General features: G+C 40.8%; 1 protein-coding gene across 3 annotated transcripts in view; it reads left to right on the top strand.

The window, feature by feature from the left end:
* The window catches only part of Qser1 (glutamine and serine rich 1), a 92,197-nt gene that overhangs the window by 54,278 nt on the left and 23,403 nt on the right, over positions 1-14,516 (top strand). For 2 of the 3 annotated variants that reach the window (XM_029555290.1, XM_008851533.3), the window contains 2 exons: positions 11,401-11,729; positions 13,422-13,538. In XM_029555290.1, the coding sequence (XP_029411150.1) occupies positions 11,401-11,729; positions 13,422-13,538 (446 nt within the window). The remainder of the gene's footprint in view (positions 1-11,400; positions 11,730-13,421; positions 13,539-14,516) is intronic. The other variant, XM_008851544.3, reaches the window with a different exon arrangement.

Here is a 14,516-nt window from a genome sequence, read left to right on the forward strand (position 1 = left end):
TCATGATTGTAATATCTTCTTGATTGATTGTTCCTTTGATCAAAATGAAATAGCCCTCTTTGTCTTTTCTGGTTAGTTTCAGTTTAAAGTCTATTTTTTCCAATATTAGGATTGCTACGCCTGCTTTTTTCTTAGTGCCATTTGCTTGGTATATGCATGCCTTTGGTCCCAGCACTCAGGATGCAGAGGCAGGCAGATCTCTGTGAGATCAAGGCCAGCCTCGTCCACGTAGTGAGTTCCAGGTCAGCTGGGGCTGCAGGGAGACCCTGTCTCAAAAAGACCAAAACAAGCAAGCAAACAAATAACAACTTTGTTAATTTTGTGACTAAAACTCTGCATTTTGAAGAAAAAAACAATAAAACAAAAGTTCTAAGATTCATTTGTGGAAAACACAGGAAAAATAAAATTCTGCATTTTGTGCAAATGATCCACAATGTCAGTTCACAATGTATGATAGGCTAGTGGTTCTCCAAACTCCGTGATTCCATGGCTTATAAGTTAAATGGGGGTCAGCAGTGATGTTAAGGATGTAGCTCGGTATATATAATACATGCTTAATGTACCCAAGGCTCTTAAGTTTGATCCCCAGCACAGCAAAAAAGCAAACCAAAAAACACCCCCCCAAAGAAAGCCAACATTATCTTCCACTAATACCAACTTCTAAATATTACTTGGAATAAATAGTAATATTATCTGCGACAATTTTTATGGACCAGTATGGCCAGTCTTAGCACATTAAGATGTCATTAGAGAGCTGGGGACGTGGCTCAGTGTTAAAACATTTGCCATATAAGCATGAGGACTTCAGCCTAGATTCCCCAAACCACATAAAGCTGGATGTGATAGTACACATCTCAGTGCTGCTCCTGTGGTGAGATGGGAAACTGAGTCAAAAGAATTCCCAGAGCTTTAAGGGCCAGCCAGCCTGGTATGCACAGTGACAAACAGCAAGGGACTTTGTCTCAAACAAGGTGGGAGGTGAGGACAGCACCGAAGATTGATTGTCCTCTGGCCTCGACTTTTGGACTCACACATGTACATACATAGACCACAGATTTTTTTTTTATATTATTTGAAGCTGTTTCCTTCTGATTGCTGACTTTATATTATTCATATGCCTTTAAAAGGGCATATCCTTTCCTATAAAACAACTGTTTCATAGTAAAATTTGTGTTTAAATAATTGTTTTCAATTGTAAACATTTATATATTCCATTACAAAATTGGATTAACTGGGTGGATGAAGGGAAAATAATAATAGTTGAACTGTCCGTGCATGGTGGCTATCCTAGCACTTGAGAAGCAGAGGCAGGAGGATCATTGCAAACTCAAAACTGGCCAGAGGTCCTCAAGAAAACCCAACAAACAAAAAGAATTGGATTGGGAAAAACCTGTGGAATCTTTTCTGTAGTTAATATCAAGGAAGTGTTTGTCTCTTGTAGGCAAGATGGAGCACATATGTCTAACACTGATTTCTGTGTTTGTATTAAAAACTCCAATGGAGGTCTGATGTTGAGCTCAGTAATAGAATGCTTGCCTGGCATTGGAAGCCCTGCGTTCATTCTCCAGCACTACAAAAACAGCAAACAACAACAACAAAAGACTAATGGACTGGGTATGGTAGCGCACACCTTTAATACCAACATTTGGGAGGCAGGGGCAAGAGGATCTCTGTAAGTTCAAGGCCAGACTGAATACATAGCAAGTTCCAAGGCCAGCCAGGGCTACATAGTAAGACCCTGTCTCACAAAGAAAAAGAAGAGAAGAGGAGAAGACTAATAAAATATAAAAGTGGGGATTAGAGATCCTGTTTGAATCTTGAAACTTGAGATGATATCTATTTTCTTTCTTTTTTTAAAATTTTATTTATTATTTTTATTTTATGTGTATGTGTGTATTGCCTGCATGTAGGTAAGTACACTTGTGTAGTGCAATGCCTGCGGAGGACAGAAGAGACTCTCAGATCCCCTGGGATTGGAATTATGGATAGTTAGCTGCCATGTGGGTGCTGGGATTCCCACCCAGGTCTTCTGCAAGAACAGTCAGTGTTCTTAACCCCTGAGCCGTCTCTCCAGCCCCGAGATTATGTCTATTTTCATTGGTCCCTGCTCCCTTCAAATATGATTATGTACAGTATAAAACTAAGTTTTTGCAATACCAAAATGTTTCTAAATCTGTATCAAGTATGTAGAAGTAGAATGTTAGAGTTATGTTACAGTTTAATTCAACATGGGTGGTATATTTCTTCAAAAATGGAGGTCAAGATAAACAAAAGCACTCTGGCCTTTACTTCTCATGGAGGCATAGGTATGAAGAACAGACTGTTTAGGGACACCCAGGACTGAACCCTGAACCTCACTCACGGCAAAGCCAACAGTGCTGTTCCTTCTGGTTTGTGCATGTCTCTGGACAAAGTGCACTTGGCTGAAATGTGTTAAAAACTTGAAAATAAGGGGCTGGAGAGATGGCTCAGTGATTAAGAACACTGGTTGTTCTTGCAGAAGACCCGGGTTAAAATCCCAACACCCACATGGCAACTAACAACTGTCCGTAATGCCAGTCCCAGGGGATCCGACAGCCTCTTCTGAGCTCTGCAGGCATTGCACAACACAGGTGCATTTGCCCACATGCAGGCAATACATGCATACACATAAAATTAAAAAATAAAAAAAGTTTTAAAAAATTGAAAATGAACTAACTATAATGTAGGAGGCCTGTCATTTGCTCTCTCTGGTCTTGAAGATCTTTTCTTTTGAAACTTGAAATTTAGATTTTCATTTTTGTTTTCTTTAGTTCCTTGTGTCTGAAATTTATTTGGATTTGTGAGCTGTAACAATTGATCTTTTTACCCCTAGTTATCTGAAGTTCACCTTCATAATTAAGTTCTCACAGTTACGGATGTTTTTGAACTTTATAATTTTCCACTGCACTAGTTGTCTGTTCTGTATTCAATATGGTAGTCTGTACATTAAGTCCTCTGCAGTTACTAATTTTTGTATGGTTCTTTTTGTTAATTTTTTTTCCCCTAACTAGATGAATTTTGAAGTAGCACATCAAATTCCATCATGGATTCTGTATTTTAATTAAGAGCTTCACAAAGAGACTTTAGGATTTTTTTAAGTTTTATGTATATGAATGTTTTGCCTGCATGTTTGTAAGTGCACCACATGTGTGCTATGCCTGTGGAGGCCAAAAGAGGTCATTGGGAACCCTGGAACTGGAGTTACTAATGGTTGTTAGCTACTGTGAGTGCTGAGAACTGAACCCCAGTCCTGTGGAAGATCAACTAGTCCCCCTTACTGCTGAGCCATCTCTCCAGCCCCTAGAAACTTTTTATTTGATAAGTGTCTTATTTTGTTGCCCAGGGTGGTCTCAGATTTGTGAGCTCAAGTGATCCTTCCACTTCAGCCTATGTCTTGATTGATGTGTAGAGAAACTGCAGGTATGGTCAATACCAGCAGATACAGGGTTTGGTGGGCACCTCCAGAGGGTTCCAGGTTTTGAGGAATCACAAAACAGGTGGATAGTAGAAGTAGGGACAGTTTTAAGAGATAGTATAATTACAAAGAGGATGAAATGAGCTGGAATGGCAAAAAAAGAGGATTTTTATAGAAAGATTTTGGGTCATGTGCATATAGATATAGTTCAGGTGTTCTTGTGCATCCACTGTGAATTACGTGTAGTTCTACATATAACTGTGTGTCAATAGCATCTTAAATGTCTTCCCAGGTTTGTGTGTTTTAGTATTATAGTGAGTCATAGGTTACTTTCAGACACTCTGGGGTGTCACCTCACCTGTGCCAGTATCTCCAGCCAGTTCTAGTCAGCCTTGGCCAGAGTGGGAAGTAGAGGTGTCCCAGCCTACCTCTTTGCCAGTAGGTTTGACTGTGTAAAGTCTTCTGGACTCAGGTCCTGTCTCATTGCTGCATTGTTCTAGAACTACTAGCAGTAGGACCATTGCACCCTTCAGCTCTTCAAGAGCAGGGAAAAGACTGCTGACCATCAGTTCTGATTTTCTGAATTGGCTTTAGTGTTTCAGAGCCTTCACTTTGCTGCTTTGAACCTGTCCTATCAGGGATTCTGAAATTTTAACTTGGGTGGTGGTAGACTGTGTTGTAGTTCCAGTCTCAAAGCCCTTATAGTGCTACTTTGTGGGTATTCCACACATAACATAGCTTAGGCATTGTGGTGGTTTGAATGAAAATGTCCCCCATAGGCTCCAAGTGTTTGGTCATTTTGTCCCCAGATGATGGCGCTGTTTTGGGAAGTTTTAGAAGGTGTGGCTATCCTGGAGGAAGTATGTCACTGGGGGTGGACTTAGAGAGTTCTTAAGCCTTGCCAGATCTCCAGTTGCTCTCTTGCTTCCTGTGCCTGTGTGATGATGTGAGAGCTTAGCTTCTGCTGCTCCTGCTCTAGCCACTTCCAGCCACCATGCCTCCCTGCCAGGACAGACTAATTCCCCTGGAACCATAAGCTCAAATAAACTTCTATAAATTGCTTGGGTCAGTGTTTCTATCACTGCAACAGAAAAGTGACTAATACAAGCATGAAATTAGATTCATGTGGGTTCATACACAGAACCAGAGGATCCCATTTTAACTCCCACCCCACCCCTGTGAATTTTCCTATACTGTCCAGGTTTCAAACCCCCTCTTTCTTAGTCCTTTGGTTAGAAAGCTGGGATTTTTCTGAGAAATGCAGCTTCCTAAGCAGTGATACACTTCTGTGCAGCTGGAACTGCCCTTGGGGCAATACAGTTGGAGAAAAGGAAGAACAGGAATTCCTTTGCCTGGTTCATGCCTTATGGGGCCCCAAAAGACTGTGGTTCTTTTAGGGCGTTTGCTGTCTCTTTTACTGCCACTGTGTTGCAGCTCTTACCTGGGCTCCTGGGCAGGTCTGGGAAAGAGCCAGAAAGACAAGGTTTTTCTTTGGGGTTTTGTTGCTCCGTTACTGTGTAAGGCTGCGTAGTAGCCACACTCTGGTCAATGCCAGGTGACAAGAAAGCTGTAATAGTCCATGTAACTGTTACTAAATTTAGGCTTCTCCTTCTCTGTTACTAACTTTTCAGAGTCTTCAGGTAGTTGTGTTTTATATTCTGTCCTGGTTTTGTTTGTAATCAGTAGGTGAAAATGGGCTTTAGTGTACTTGCTCCATCTTGGATAACACCAAAGCCTTTCATGAGTTTCTAAGTCATAATTATCTTATCAATCATAGTTACTATTTTTGATACTCATCATCTTATAGGAGTTCCCATAATTTGAGGTTTTTATGGTGATTATATTGAATGTTCATAGACATTGATATCTTTGTGACATTGTCTATTCTATAACTCATCTCAAGTTTATTTTACTTATTTAGTGTGTATGCATGCACGTGTTCACACACGCGTGCATTTGCATACCGTAGCACACGTGTGGAGGCCAGAGGAAAACGTAGAGCCTGTTTTCTTCTTCTACCATGTTAGTCCTAAGGATCAAACTCAGGTCATCTGACTTGGTGGCAAGCACCTTTATTGTGCCACCATTCCTGGAGAGATTTGAACAAATGTGTATTCACCCCAGATTGGGAACTAATGACAGACCAAAGTATGGATACCACCAAAGTCCAACTTGATGAACCAATGAGTTTTATTGGGGTTACTTACAGGAATGTGGGTGAGGGGTTGCTTATAGGAGCAGAAATTACTTAAAGACAGCTGCATCACCAAAAGCCCACCTCAGCATGGGTGATGTTTCACAGAAGCTGGAAACCTGGAGCCCACTGCACAATTTGCAGGCAGCTGGACAAGTTGCAGCATCTCTTTCAGGCAGCTCAGGTAATCAGGGCCTCTTCCAGGTTGTTTGGCTGGTCTGTGCTTCTGCCAGGAAACTCTGCTTGTCTTTGAGTGACTCTGAGCAGTCCTTGTTGCTTATATACCCTTAAGGAGGGAGACACATAGTATATCTGGTCACTCTTGGGGACTTCTGTTTACTTCCTGAGCTCAGTGAGCTTCCCTGCAGGATGAAATGGTTCACCTCCCCTTAGAACATCTTCTGTTCTCAATGAGCTTCTCTACAAGGTGGAAGGTTTTTAGTTCAGAGGAAATTGTCACACATTTACCCACTGAAGCCTGGCTTTCAGGTACAGGCCTTTAAACATAGCATTCCAGAGACAGGCAGGTCTTGGTGAGTTTAAGACCAGCCAGGACTACATATAGTGAGACCCTATCTCAAAACAAAACCAAAAACATTTATCCGCTGATCCATCTCACTGGCCCCCTAATTCAGATCTTTATTAGTATTGCATCATTTTCTCCACATAGATGTTCTATATTTTAGGTTTAGGGTTTTGTTCTTTGTTTTTATAGTGCTAGGAATGGCACCCTGGGTATCGTATTGTATATGCTAAGCAAATACATTTAATTGATGCTGCAGCCCCACCCCTTTGCTTTGGGCATTATTTTTTCCTTGAGACAAAGGCTCACACTTTAGCCCAGGCTGACTGAACTGATGGTTCTCCTGCCTCAGTACTGGGATTATTGGTAGGAGCTACCACATGCAGCTAAAATACTTTTGTTAATTTTATTTATCTGTCTGTGTGTCTGTCAATATGTGTATGGGATACCTGGGTAGGCCAGAAGAGAGTGCCAGATCCCCTGGAGCTGGAGTAACAGGCAGTTGAGCTGCCTGGTGTGGGTAATGGTAACTGAACTCTGGTCCCCTGGCTCTCTCCCAGCCCTGCCCAGGAACCCAGGTAAGAGCTGCAGTACAGTGGCAGTAAAAGAGACTGTAGCAAGTAGTCTTTAACTGCTGAACCATCTCTCCAGCAGACCCAGTCTTAATTCTAAACCTTTAAAAAAAATTTTTTCTAGAGCCAGGTATGGTGGTACATATCTGACATCCTATCCCCCGTTATGGTGGCTGAAACAGGAGGATGTTGTCTGATGCCAACCAGGGCTATGTAGCAAGACTGAAACAAATTACAACAATTTTCTGTCATAGTGTGTTTGGTCATGATGAATTATTTTAATCCATTGTAAGATTTCACTTGTTAGTATTTTATTTAGGATTTTTCACTTAGACTTGTAAATGCAATTAGTTTATAATGGGATTATTTTTCTTTTTTTCCTCAACTTATATTCCTCTGTCTTGGAAATTAAACTTGGGGAAGTTTTCTTGTTTGTCTTAGCTTTGAAAACATTGCTGTGTATTATAGAGCATTGATAGAACTTTGCAAGGATAGGACTGTTTTGCCTCTTGGTATATTTTCTAGGGAAATTGTCTTTCACTTCTGTACTTACATGCTTTTTCTTGTGCTAATGATTTTTTTTTAACCTTTCCCTTATCACCCTGTGAAAATTTGCCTTTTAAATGGTTCTCAAAAAGCCAAATTTGGGCTGGAGTTATGGCTCAAGGGATGAGTACTTGCTGCTTTTGTAGATTGGGTTCCAGGACTCACATGGCGACTCAGACCCATAACTCCAGTTTGAAGGGATCCAATGGCCTCTTCTTGAGCACTGCTTACATGTGCACATACATACATATAGGCAAAACACTTATACATAATGAATGAATGACTGAATGAATGAATGAGTTTTTAAAGCCAAACTTTAAAACATTAGAATATATTCATCATTATAGTTGCTGGTTTAGGACTGTTTTGTTTCTTTTCGTTTCTGTTCTTTGTTTTAGGCAAGGTATCACTATGTAGCCCTAGCTAGCCTGGAACTCATGATCTAGACGAGGCTGGCCTCAAATTTGCAGCTCTTTTCCTGCCTCTGCGTTCCTACTGTATATCACCATGCCCCCGTGAAAATACTGGGTTTAATTTTGATGTTCACATATATTTGTATTATGTTCTTTAATTGTATATATCACTTCTTACCCTTCTGGTTTCCCTTTCCATTAGTCTCCTTCCTATTCCAAATATTCTCTCTTCTACTTTCTTGTCCTATGTATTTTCAATTTATGTTATGTATGTGTGGGGTAGGGGAGGTACATGTGGAGGCCAGAAGACAACCTTGTGTTTGAGACGGGGGTTTTACTTGCCTAGAACTGGCCAAGTAGGCTAGGCTATCTGGTCACCAAGCCTCAGGGATTGGCTTATCTCTGCCTCCCCAGGACTGGAATTACAGGTACATAATCATTACACCTGGCTGCCTTTTCTTTTCCTTTCTTTCTTTCTTTCTTTCTTTCTTTCTTTCTTTCTTTCTTTCTTTCTTTCTTTCTTTCTCTCTTTTTCTTTCTCTCTCTCCCTCCCTCCTTCCTTCTTTCTTTTCTTTCCTTCATTCCTCCTTTCCTTTCCTCCTTTCCTCTTTTCTTCCTTTCTTCCCTTTCTTTCCTTTCTTTCTTTCTTGACTAGGGTCTCACTATTACCACTGGCTGGCCTGGAATTCATACATGGACCAGGCTGGCCTTGAACTCACAGAGATCTGCCCGCTTCCCAAGTGCTGGGATTAGAGGTGTGTACCGTCACACCCAGTTTTTTGTTTTTGTTCTTTTTAATGTATATACTTGTTTTGCCTCCATGTATGTAAGTGCACAACATGTGTGCCTGGTGTCCTTCGAGGTTTGGAGAGGGTGTCAGATCACCTGGAACTGAAATTAAGGACAGTTGTAAGGGGCCGTGTGGGTATTGGCAACCAATCCTGGGTCCTCTGCAAGAATAGCCAGTTATCCTAACTGCTGAGCCATCTCTCCAGCCCCTTTTATTATGGTTTCTAGGTATTGAACTCAGGTCCTTGCCATTACTAACTGAGCTATCTTCACACTTATATAAATTTCCACATGTGAGAGAAACTGTGTTTTGTTTTGTTTTGTTTTCTGAGCCTGGCTTATATTTCTTAACATGATTTCATTCTTTCTGACTCAGTAAAACACCATTGTTTATATATACACCACATTTTCTTTTCCCACACTTGGTTGTAATTATATGATTCTTTTACTTTGACTTTTTAGTGCTGTGGATTGAAATCAGGGCTTTTGTCTGCTGGCATGCACCCTACCACTGAGCTACAACATCCAACCTTTGCATTATTCTTTATATGTTGATGAATTCACTCTATTATTTTTGTTGAAGTTTTTGTGTTTATATCATTAGGGATATTGGTCTGTAGTTTTCTCATGATTTTTTGGGACTAGTTTTGTTATTAGAATAAAGCTGTTAGCTGAGGGGGGTGCTCTGTGTGTGTGTGTGTGTGTGTGTGTGTGTGTGTGTGTGTGTGTACAGCTTTGATCCCAGCAATCAGGAGGCAGAGGGAGAGGCAGAGGCAGGTGGATCTCAGTGAGATAGAGGCCAGTCTACACAGTGAGTTTCAGGCCAACGGAGGCTACAGGGAGACCCTGTCTCAAAAAAAAAAAAAAAAAAAAAAAAAAAAAAAAGAAAGAAAGAAAGAAAAAGAAGGGCTGGAGAGATGGCTCAGCAGTTGGAGTTTTGGTTATCTGACCCTTTCTTATTTTCTGTCATTTTTGTGTGTCTCTGTCCTAGTTTGTTTTCTATTGCTGTGATAAAATACTGACCAGGGGCTGGAGAGATGGCTTAGCAGGTAAGCGCACTGACTCCTTTTGCAGAGGACCTGGGTTACAATCCCAGCACCCACACAGCAGCTAACAACTGTCTATAACTCTAGCTCTGGGGGATCTGACACCCTCTTCTGGCCTCTATGGGCATTGTATGTACAGATGAGCTTACATGCAGGGAAAACATTCATTCACAAAATAAATCCACTTTTTAAAACAGCAAAACACTGATCAAAAGAAACTTGGAGAGGAAAAGGTTTATTTGGCCTACAGCTCACAGTCCATTATCAAGGGAAGCCAACACAGGCACTCAAGGAAAAAAATGAGGCAGGAATTGAGGAACGCCTCCCCAGGCCAATCTGATGGAGAAAATTCCTAAATTGCAATTCTCTCTTCCCAGGTATATTAGTTACTTTCTATTGCTATGATTAAAAACACTGACCAAACCAGCTTGAGTAGGAAAGGGTTTATTTGGCTTACAGCTCACAGTCCATCATCAAGGGACGCCAAGGCAGGAACTCAGGGTAAGAACCTGGAAGCAGGATCTAAAGCACAGACAGTAGAGGAATGCTGCTTATTGGCTTGCTCCTCCAGCCTTTGTGCAATCTACATTCTTACACGACACAGAACCACCTGCCTTGTGGTGGCACTGCCCATGTGGACTGGACCCTCCCACATCACTCATCAACCAAGGAAATGCCCCACAGACATGGCTGCAGGCCAATCCAATGGAGGAAATTCTACAGCCCCCCCCAAATTTAATTTTTTAAAAATTCTCTTTATTTATTTATACTTATTTATTTATTTTTTTGAGACAGGGTCTCCCTGTAGCCGCTGCTGTCCTGAAACTCACTATGTAGACCAGGCAGGCCTTGGAACTCACAAAGATCCACCTGCCTCTGCCTCCCAAGTGCTGGGATTAAAGGCATGCGCCACCACACCCGGTCTCCAAATTTAATTTTTTTTTAATTATCTTTGACAATAGGCTTTAACACAAATGACAGAATGCATGAATTCTGAGGGTGGGGGCTAGGGATGTGTGCTAATCGGGGAGGGGGTATAAAAATTTTTTAAATGAGCTGGGCATAGTGGCGCACACCTTAATTTCAGCATTCAGGAGGTAGAGGCAGGCGAATCTCTGAGATCAAGACCAGCCTGATCTACACAGTTTCAGGCCAGCTGGGGCTGCAGGGAGACCCTGTCTCAAAAAAAAAAAAAAAAAAGATGAAGGTGGGGGCTAGAGAGATGGCTCAGCGGTTAGGAGCACTGACTGCTCTTGCAAAAGACCCAGGTTTGCCCAGCATCCTCATAGTGGCTAAAAACAGGCTGTTAACTCCAGTTCCAGGAGATTCTACACAACTTTCTGACCTCCATGGGCCTTGTACAATACAGGTACACTTAGACACATGCAGGCAATACACTCACACACATAAAATGAAAATATTTTTTTAAAAAATGATTAAGATGTGAGCTGGTTGTGGTGGCACATGCCTTTAATCCCAGCACTTGGGAGGCAGAGGCAGGTGGATCTCTGTGAGTTCAGGGCCTGCCTGGTCTACATAGCTGGCGCTATAAGAAGACCCTGTCTCCAAAAAGACAAAGATGTTATGTATGAGCTACACAAAAATTTAATAAAAATTTTACAAAAAAAATTTCCTTCATTATCTTTTCATGTAGTGTGCAGAAAAGATTTGTACCAAATCTTGCAGATTTGTACGAAAGTTGTCTTATCCAGATTTAATTTGCACATCTTTGATTCTTGGATTAACAACCATTCTTTAATTTCCTCCTGTGTAATTGTTTTAAACCAATTGATTGCAAAAATAACTGAGTCTTAAACCTTTCAGACTCAAAACATACAAATGTTTTTTTTTGTATTACTGATTTGCATTTGCTTGATTTAGTTTCAGAAGCTCTACCAGTGGTAACTCCTAGCTCATCGGCCAGTACTACTGGCACTGCTCTGGCTTTCTCCACCACTGTGAGTGCAGTTAAGCAAGACCTTCTTCATTCTACTTCATCTGCAGTAAACATCCTGGAAAGTGTCAACTCCACAGAACCCCCCGTAGCCATCGAACTTGATGGTCTTGCTTCAGACCAGTTTGCAAAAGGACAGGACACTGTTGCCATAGAAGGTTTTACAGATGAGGAAAATACAGAAAGTGGAGGAGAAGGCCAATACAGAGAGCGTGATGAATTTGTGGTAAAAATAGAAGACATCGAGGCATTTAAGGTGATGTGATGTAAATGGCCCCAGGGGTAAAGGTCATGGTTTAGTTGGGGTGCATCTGGTAATTTTCATGGTGACTTCAAATAGCATACCTATCTTGCATTAGAAAAATTAAATTGGGGGTGGTCTGTAGCCCCAGCTGGCCTGGCACTTGCTATGTAGAGCAGGTGGGCCTCAATCTCACAGACATTCACCTGTCTCTGCCTCCCAGGTGCTGGGATTAAAGGCCTACACCACCATGCCTGGCTTCAGTCTCAAAAGTGCTGTGGTATGTGCTATCACACCCAGCTGATGTCAAATATTTTGAGAAAGGAAATCAGTGAAAATCATTTTAGCTTTATATTTCCAACTACTCAGTTGTGTTTGGTAACTTTAATTACAAAAGGATTTATTGTTGTTGTTGTTTGAGACAGAGTCTCATATAGCCCAGGCTGGGCTTGAACATCCATATAGCTGAGGATGACCTTGAATTCCTGATCTCCAGCCTCTACCACTCAGACATCTGCTACCTCACCCACTTTTATGCAGTGCTGGGAACTGAAGCAGGACTTTGTGCTTGACAAGCACTTTACTAACTAAACTCCATCTCAAGCCCAAATTTCAACAGTCTTGTTCATTTTTTTCAAGCCTTCCAACTGAACATGTTACTAGGAATTTTGAGAAAAGGTTTGTTTATATAATTTTAAAGTTTAAAGAAAAAATCAGGACTATCATATAAATTAGATTTAATTTTATAATTTTAAATTGTAGCACCATGAGTAGAACTGTTAGCAATTTTAGCCATACTTTTTTTTGGTGTTTTCAGATAGGATCTTGCTATGTAGTCTTAGCTGGCCTGGTACTCTCTACATAGTCCATGCTAACCTTGAACTAGTGGCAGTTCTGACTCGGCCTCAGCCTCCCAAGTGTTGAGACAACAGGTGTGAGCTCCCGTGCCCACCTAGCCATACTGAATATATTTTTGGATTTTTGTTTGCTTTTGCTGTTTGTTTGCTTGCTCGTTTTGTTTTTAATTAGTGTTGAGAGGAATAGCATTAGATAGAACAGGGAAGAACATAACAGTCAATTCATCAATAGTCCTAAAGTTTACAATTTGCTTTTAGTATGTATATTTGGGACTGGAGAGATGGCACAGTGTTTAAGAGCACTGGCTGCTCTTGTAAAGGACCTAAGTTTATTCCCAGCACCTATATGGCAGCTAACAACCATCTGTAACTCCAATTCTGGAAGATCCAATTCCCTTTTCTGGCCTCGGTGGGCACTGCAAGCATGTAGTACATTTATATGCATGCAGGCAAAACACTCACACACATATATTTGTTTTGGTCATTATAAAATGACATAAATGATATGATGGTAGTGTTTGTCTTTTAATAATTTTAGCTGTACAAAAGGGCAGTGGAATACTTTGTGTTAGTGAGCTCCTTATTTCTAAAAGAATTTCAACAGAGACTATGAATAGATTTCTAGGAGCTAGGTTTAACTTTCTGGCAGAGCACTTTTCTAGCATATGCAAGGCCTTGGGCTTGGCACCAGTGATGTGGGGCAGGGGTTGGGGGGGATTGTAGAAACTCAGCCAGAGATAAGAAGAATTGAAGTAGGTAGGCCTTTAAAATTCTCTTTATTTAGCTATAATAATTCTAGAAATATAAGGCATGTTGATATTTTTCATAAGTGTAATTCTGCTTTTTATAGGAAGCTATAAAAATAGGAAAGGAGCCTCCAGCTATTTGGAAAGTGCAGAAAGCTTTGTTACAGAAATTTGTTCCTGAAATTCGAGATGGACAAAGAGAATTTGCAGCTACAAATAGTGTAAGTAAAATGCTTGGTTACATTAGTTTTTCTGTACTTTGAAAATGATTCTGGGGCATTGGCGAGATGGCTCAGTGGTTAAGAACACTGGCTGTTCTTGCAGAAAACCTAGGTTCGTATCCCAGCACCCACATGGCAGCTAACAACTGTCCGAAACTCCAGTTCCAGGGGATCCAACAGCCTAGCCTCTTCTGTCCACCGCAGGCATTGCATGACATGGGTGTACTTACCTACACACAGGCAATACACTAATACACATAAAATAAAAATAATAAAATATTTAAAAAAAGAATGATTCTGGAAAATACAGAATGATTTAGGGCTAGATGCATTTACATTATTTCTAATGGAAAATAGCATAAGTTTTGAACTATGTAGCATATGAGACCCTGATAGTGTGATTAGAAATGAAGCAGTGAGTAAATCCCAGCTCTTCAAAATGAAGTAACAGAAATGTAGAGGTGGCTTAGCGGTTAAGAGTACCTACTGTTCTTGCAGAGGACCTGACTTGGTTTTCAGAACCATAGTAGGGCAATTCACAACTGTCTGTAACTCCAACTCCAGGGCATCTCAGATCTTCTGGACTCCGTGCCACTTGTACTCATGTGTACATTCCCCCACCGAGACATGCAGATATATACTTAAAATAAGATATATACTTAAAATATATATAACTTAAGAATAAGAATAAATCTTTAAAGTGAAATCACTTTACATTGTTTTTTTTTTTGTTTTTTTTTTGGCTTTTTGAGATAGGGTCTCTCTGTAGCCCCATCTGTCCTGGAGTCACTGTGTAGACCAGGCTGTCCTTGAGCGCACAGAGATCCACCTGCCTCTGCCTCCCAAGTGCTGGGATTAAAGGTGTGTGCCACCACACCCAGCTTTTATTTTTTTAATTTAGAAAGGAAAAGGATTAGTGTTAGTGTGTAAAGATAGAGGTTCTTATTGATTATTCCACTAATCAAATATCTTGAGTTA

This window comes from Nannospalax galili, unplaced genomic scaffold, assembly GCF_000622305.1.
Source record: "Nannospalax galili isolate Female #2095 unplaced genomic scaffold, S.galili_v1.0 scaffold11, whole genome shotgun sequence".
Taxonomy (NCBI): domain Eukaryota; kingdom Metazoa; phylum Chordata; class Mammalia; order Rodentia; family Spalacidae; genus Nannospalax; species Nannospalax galili.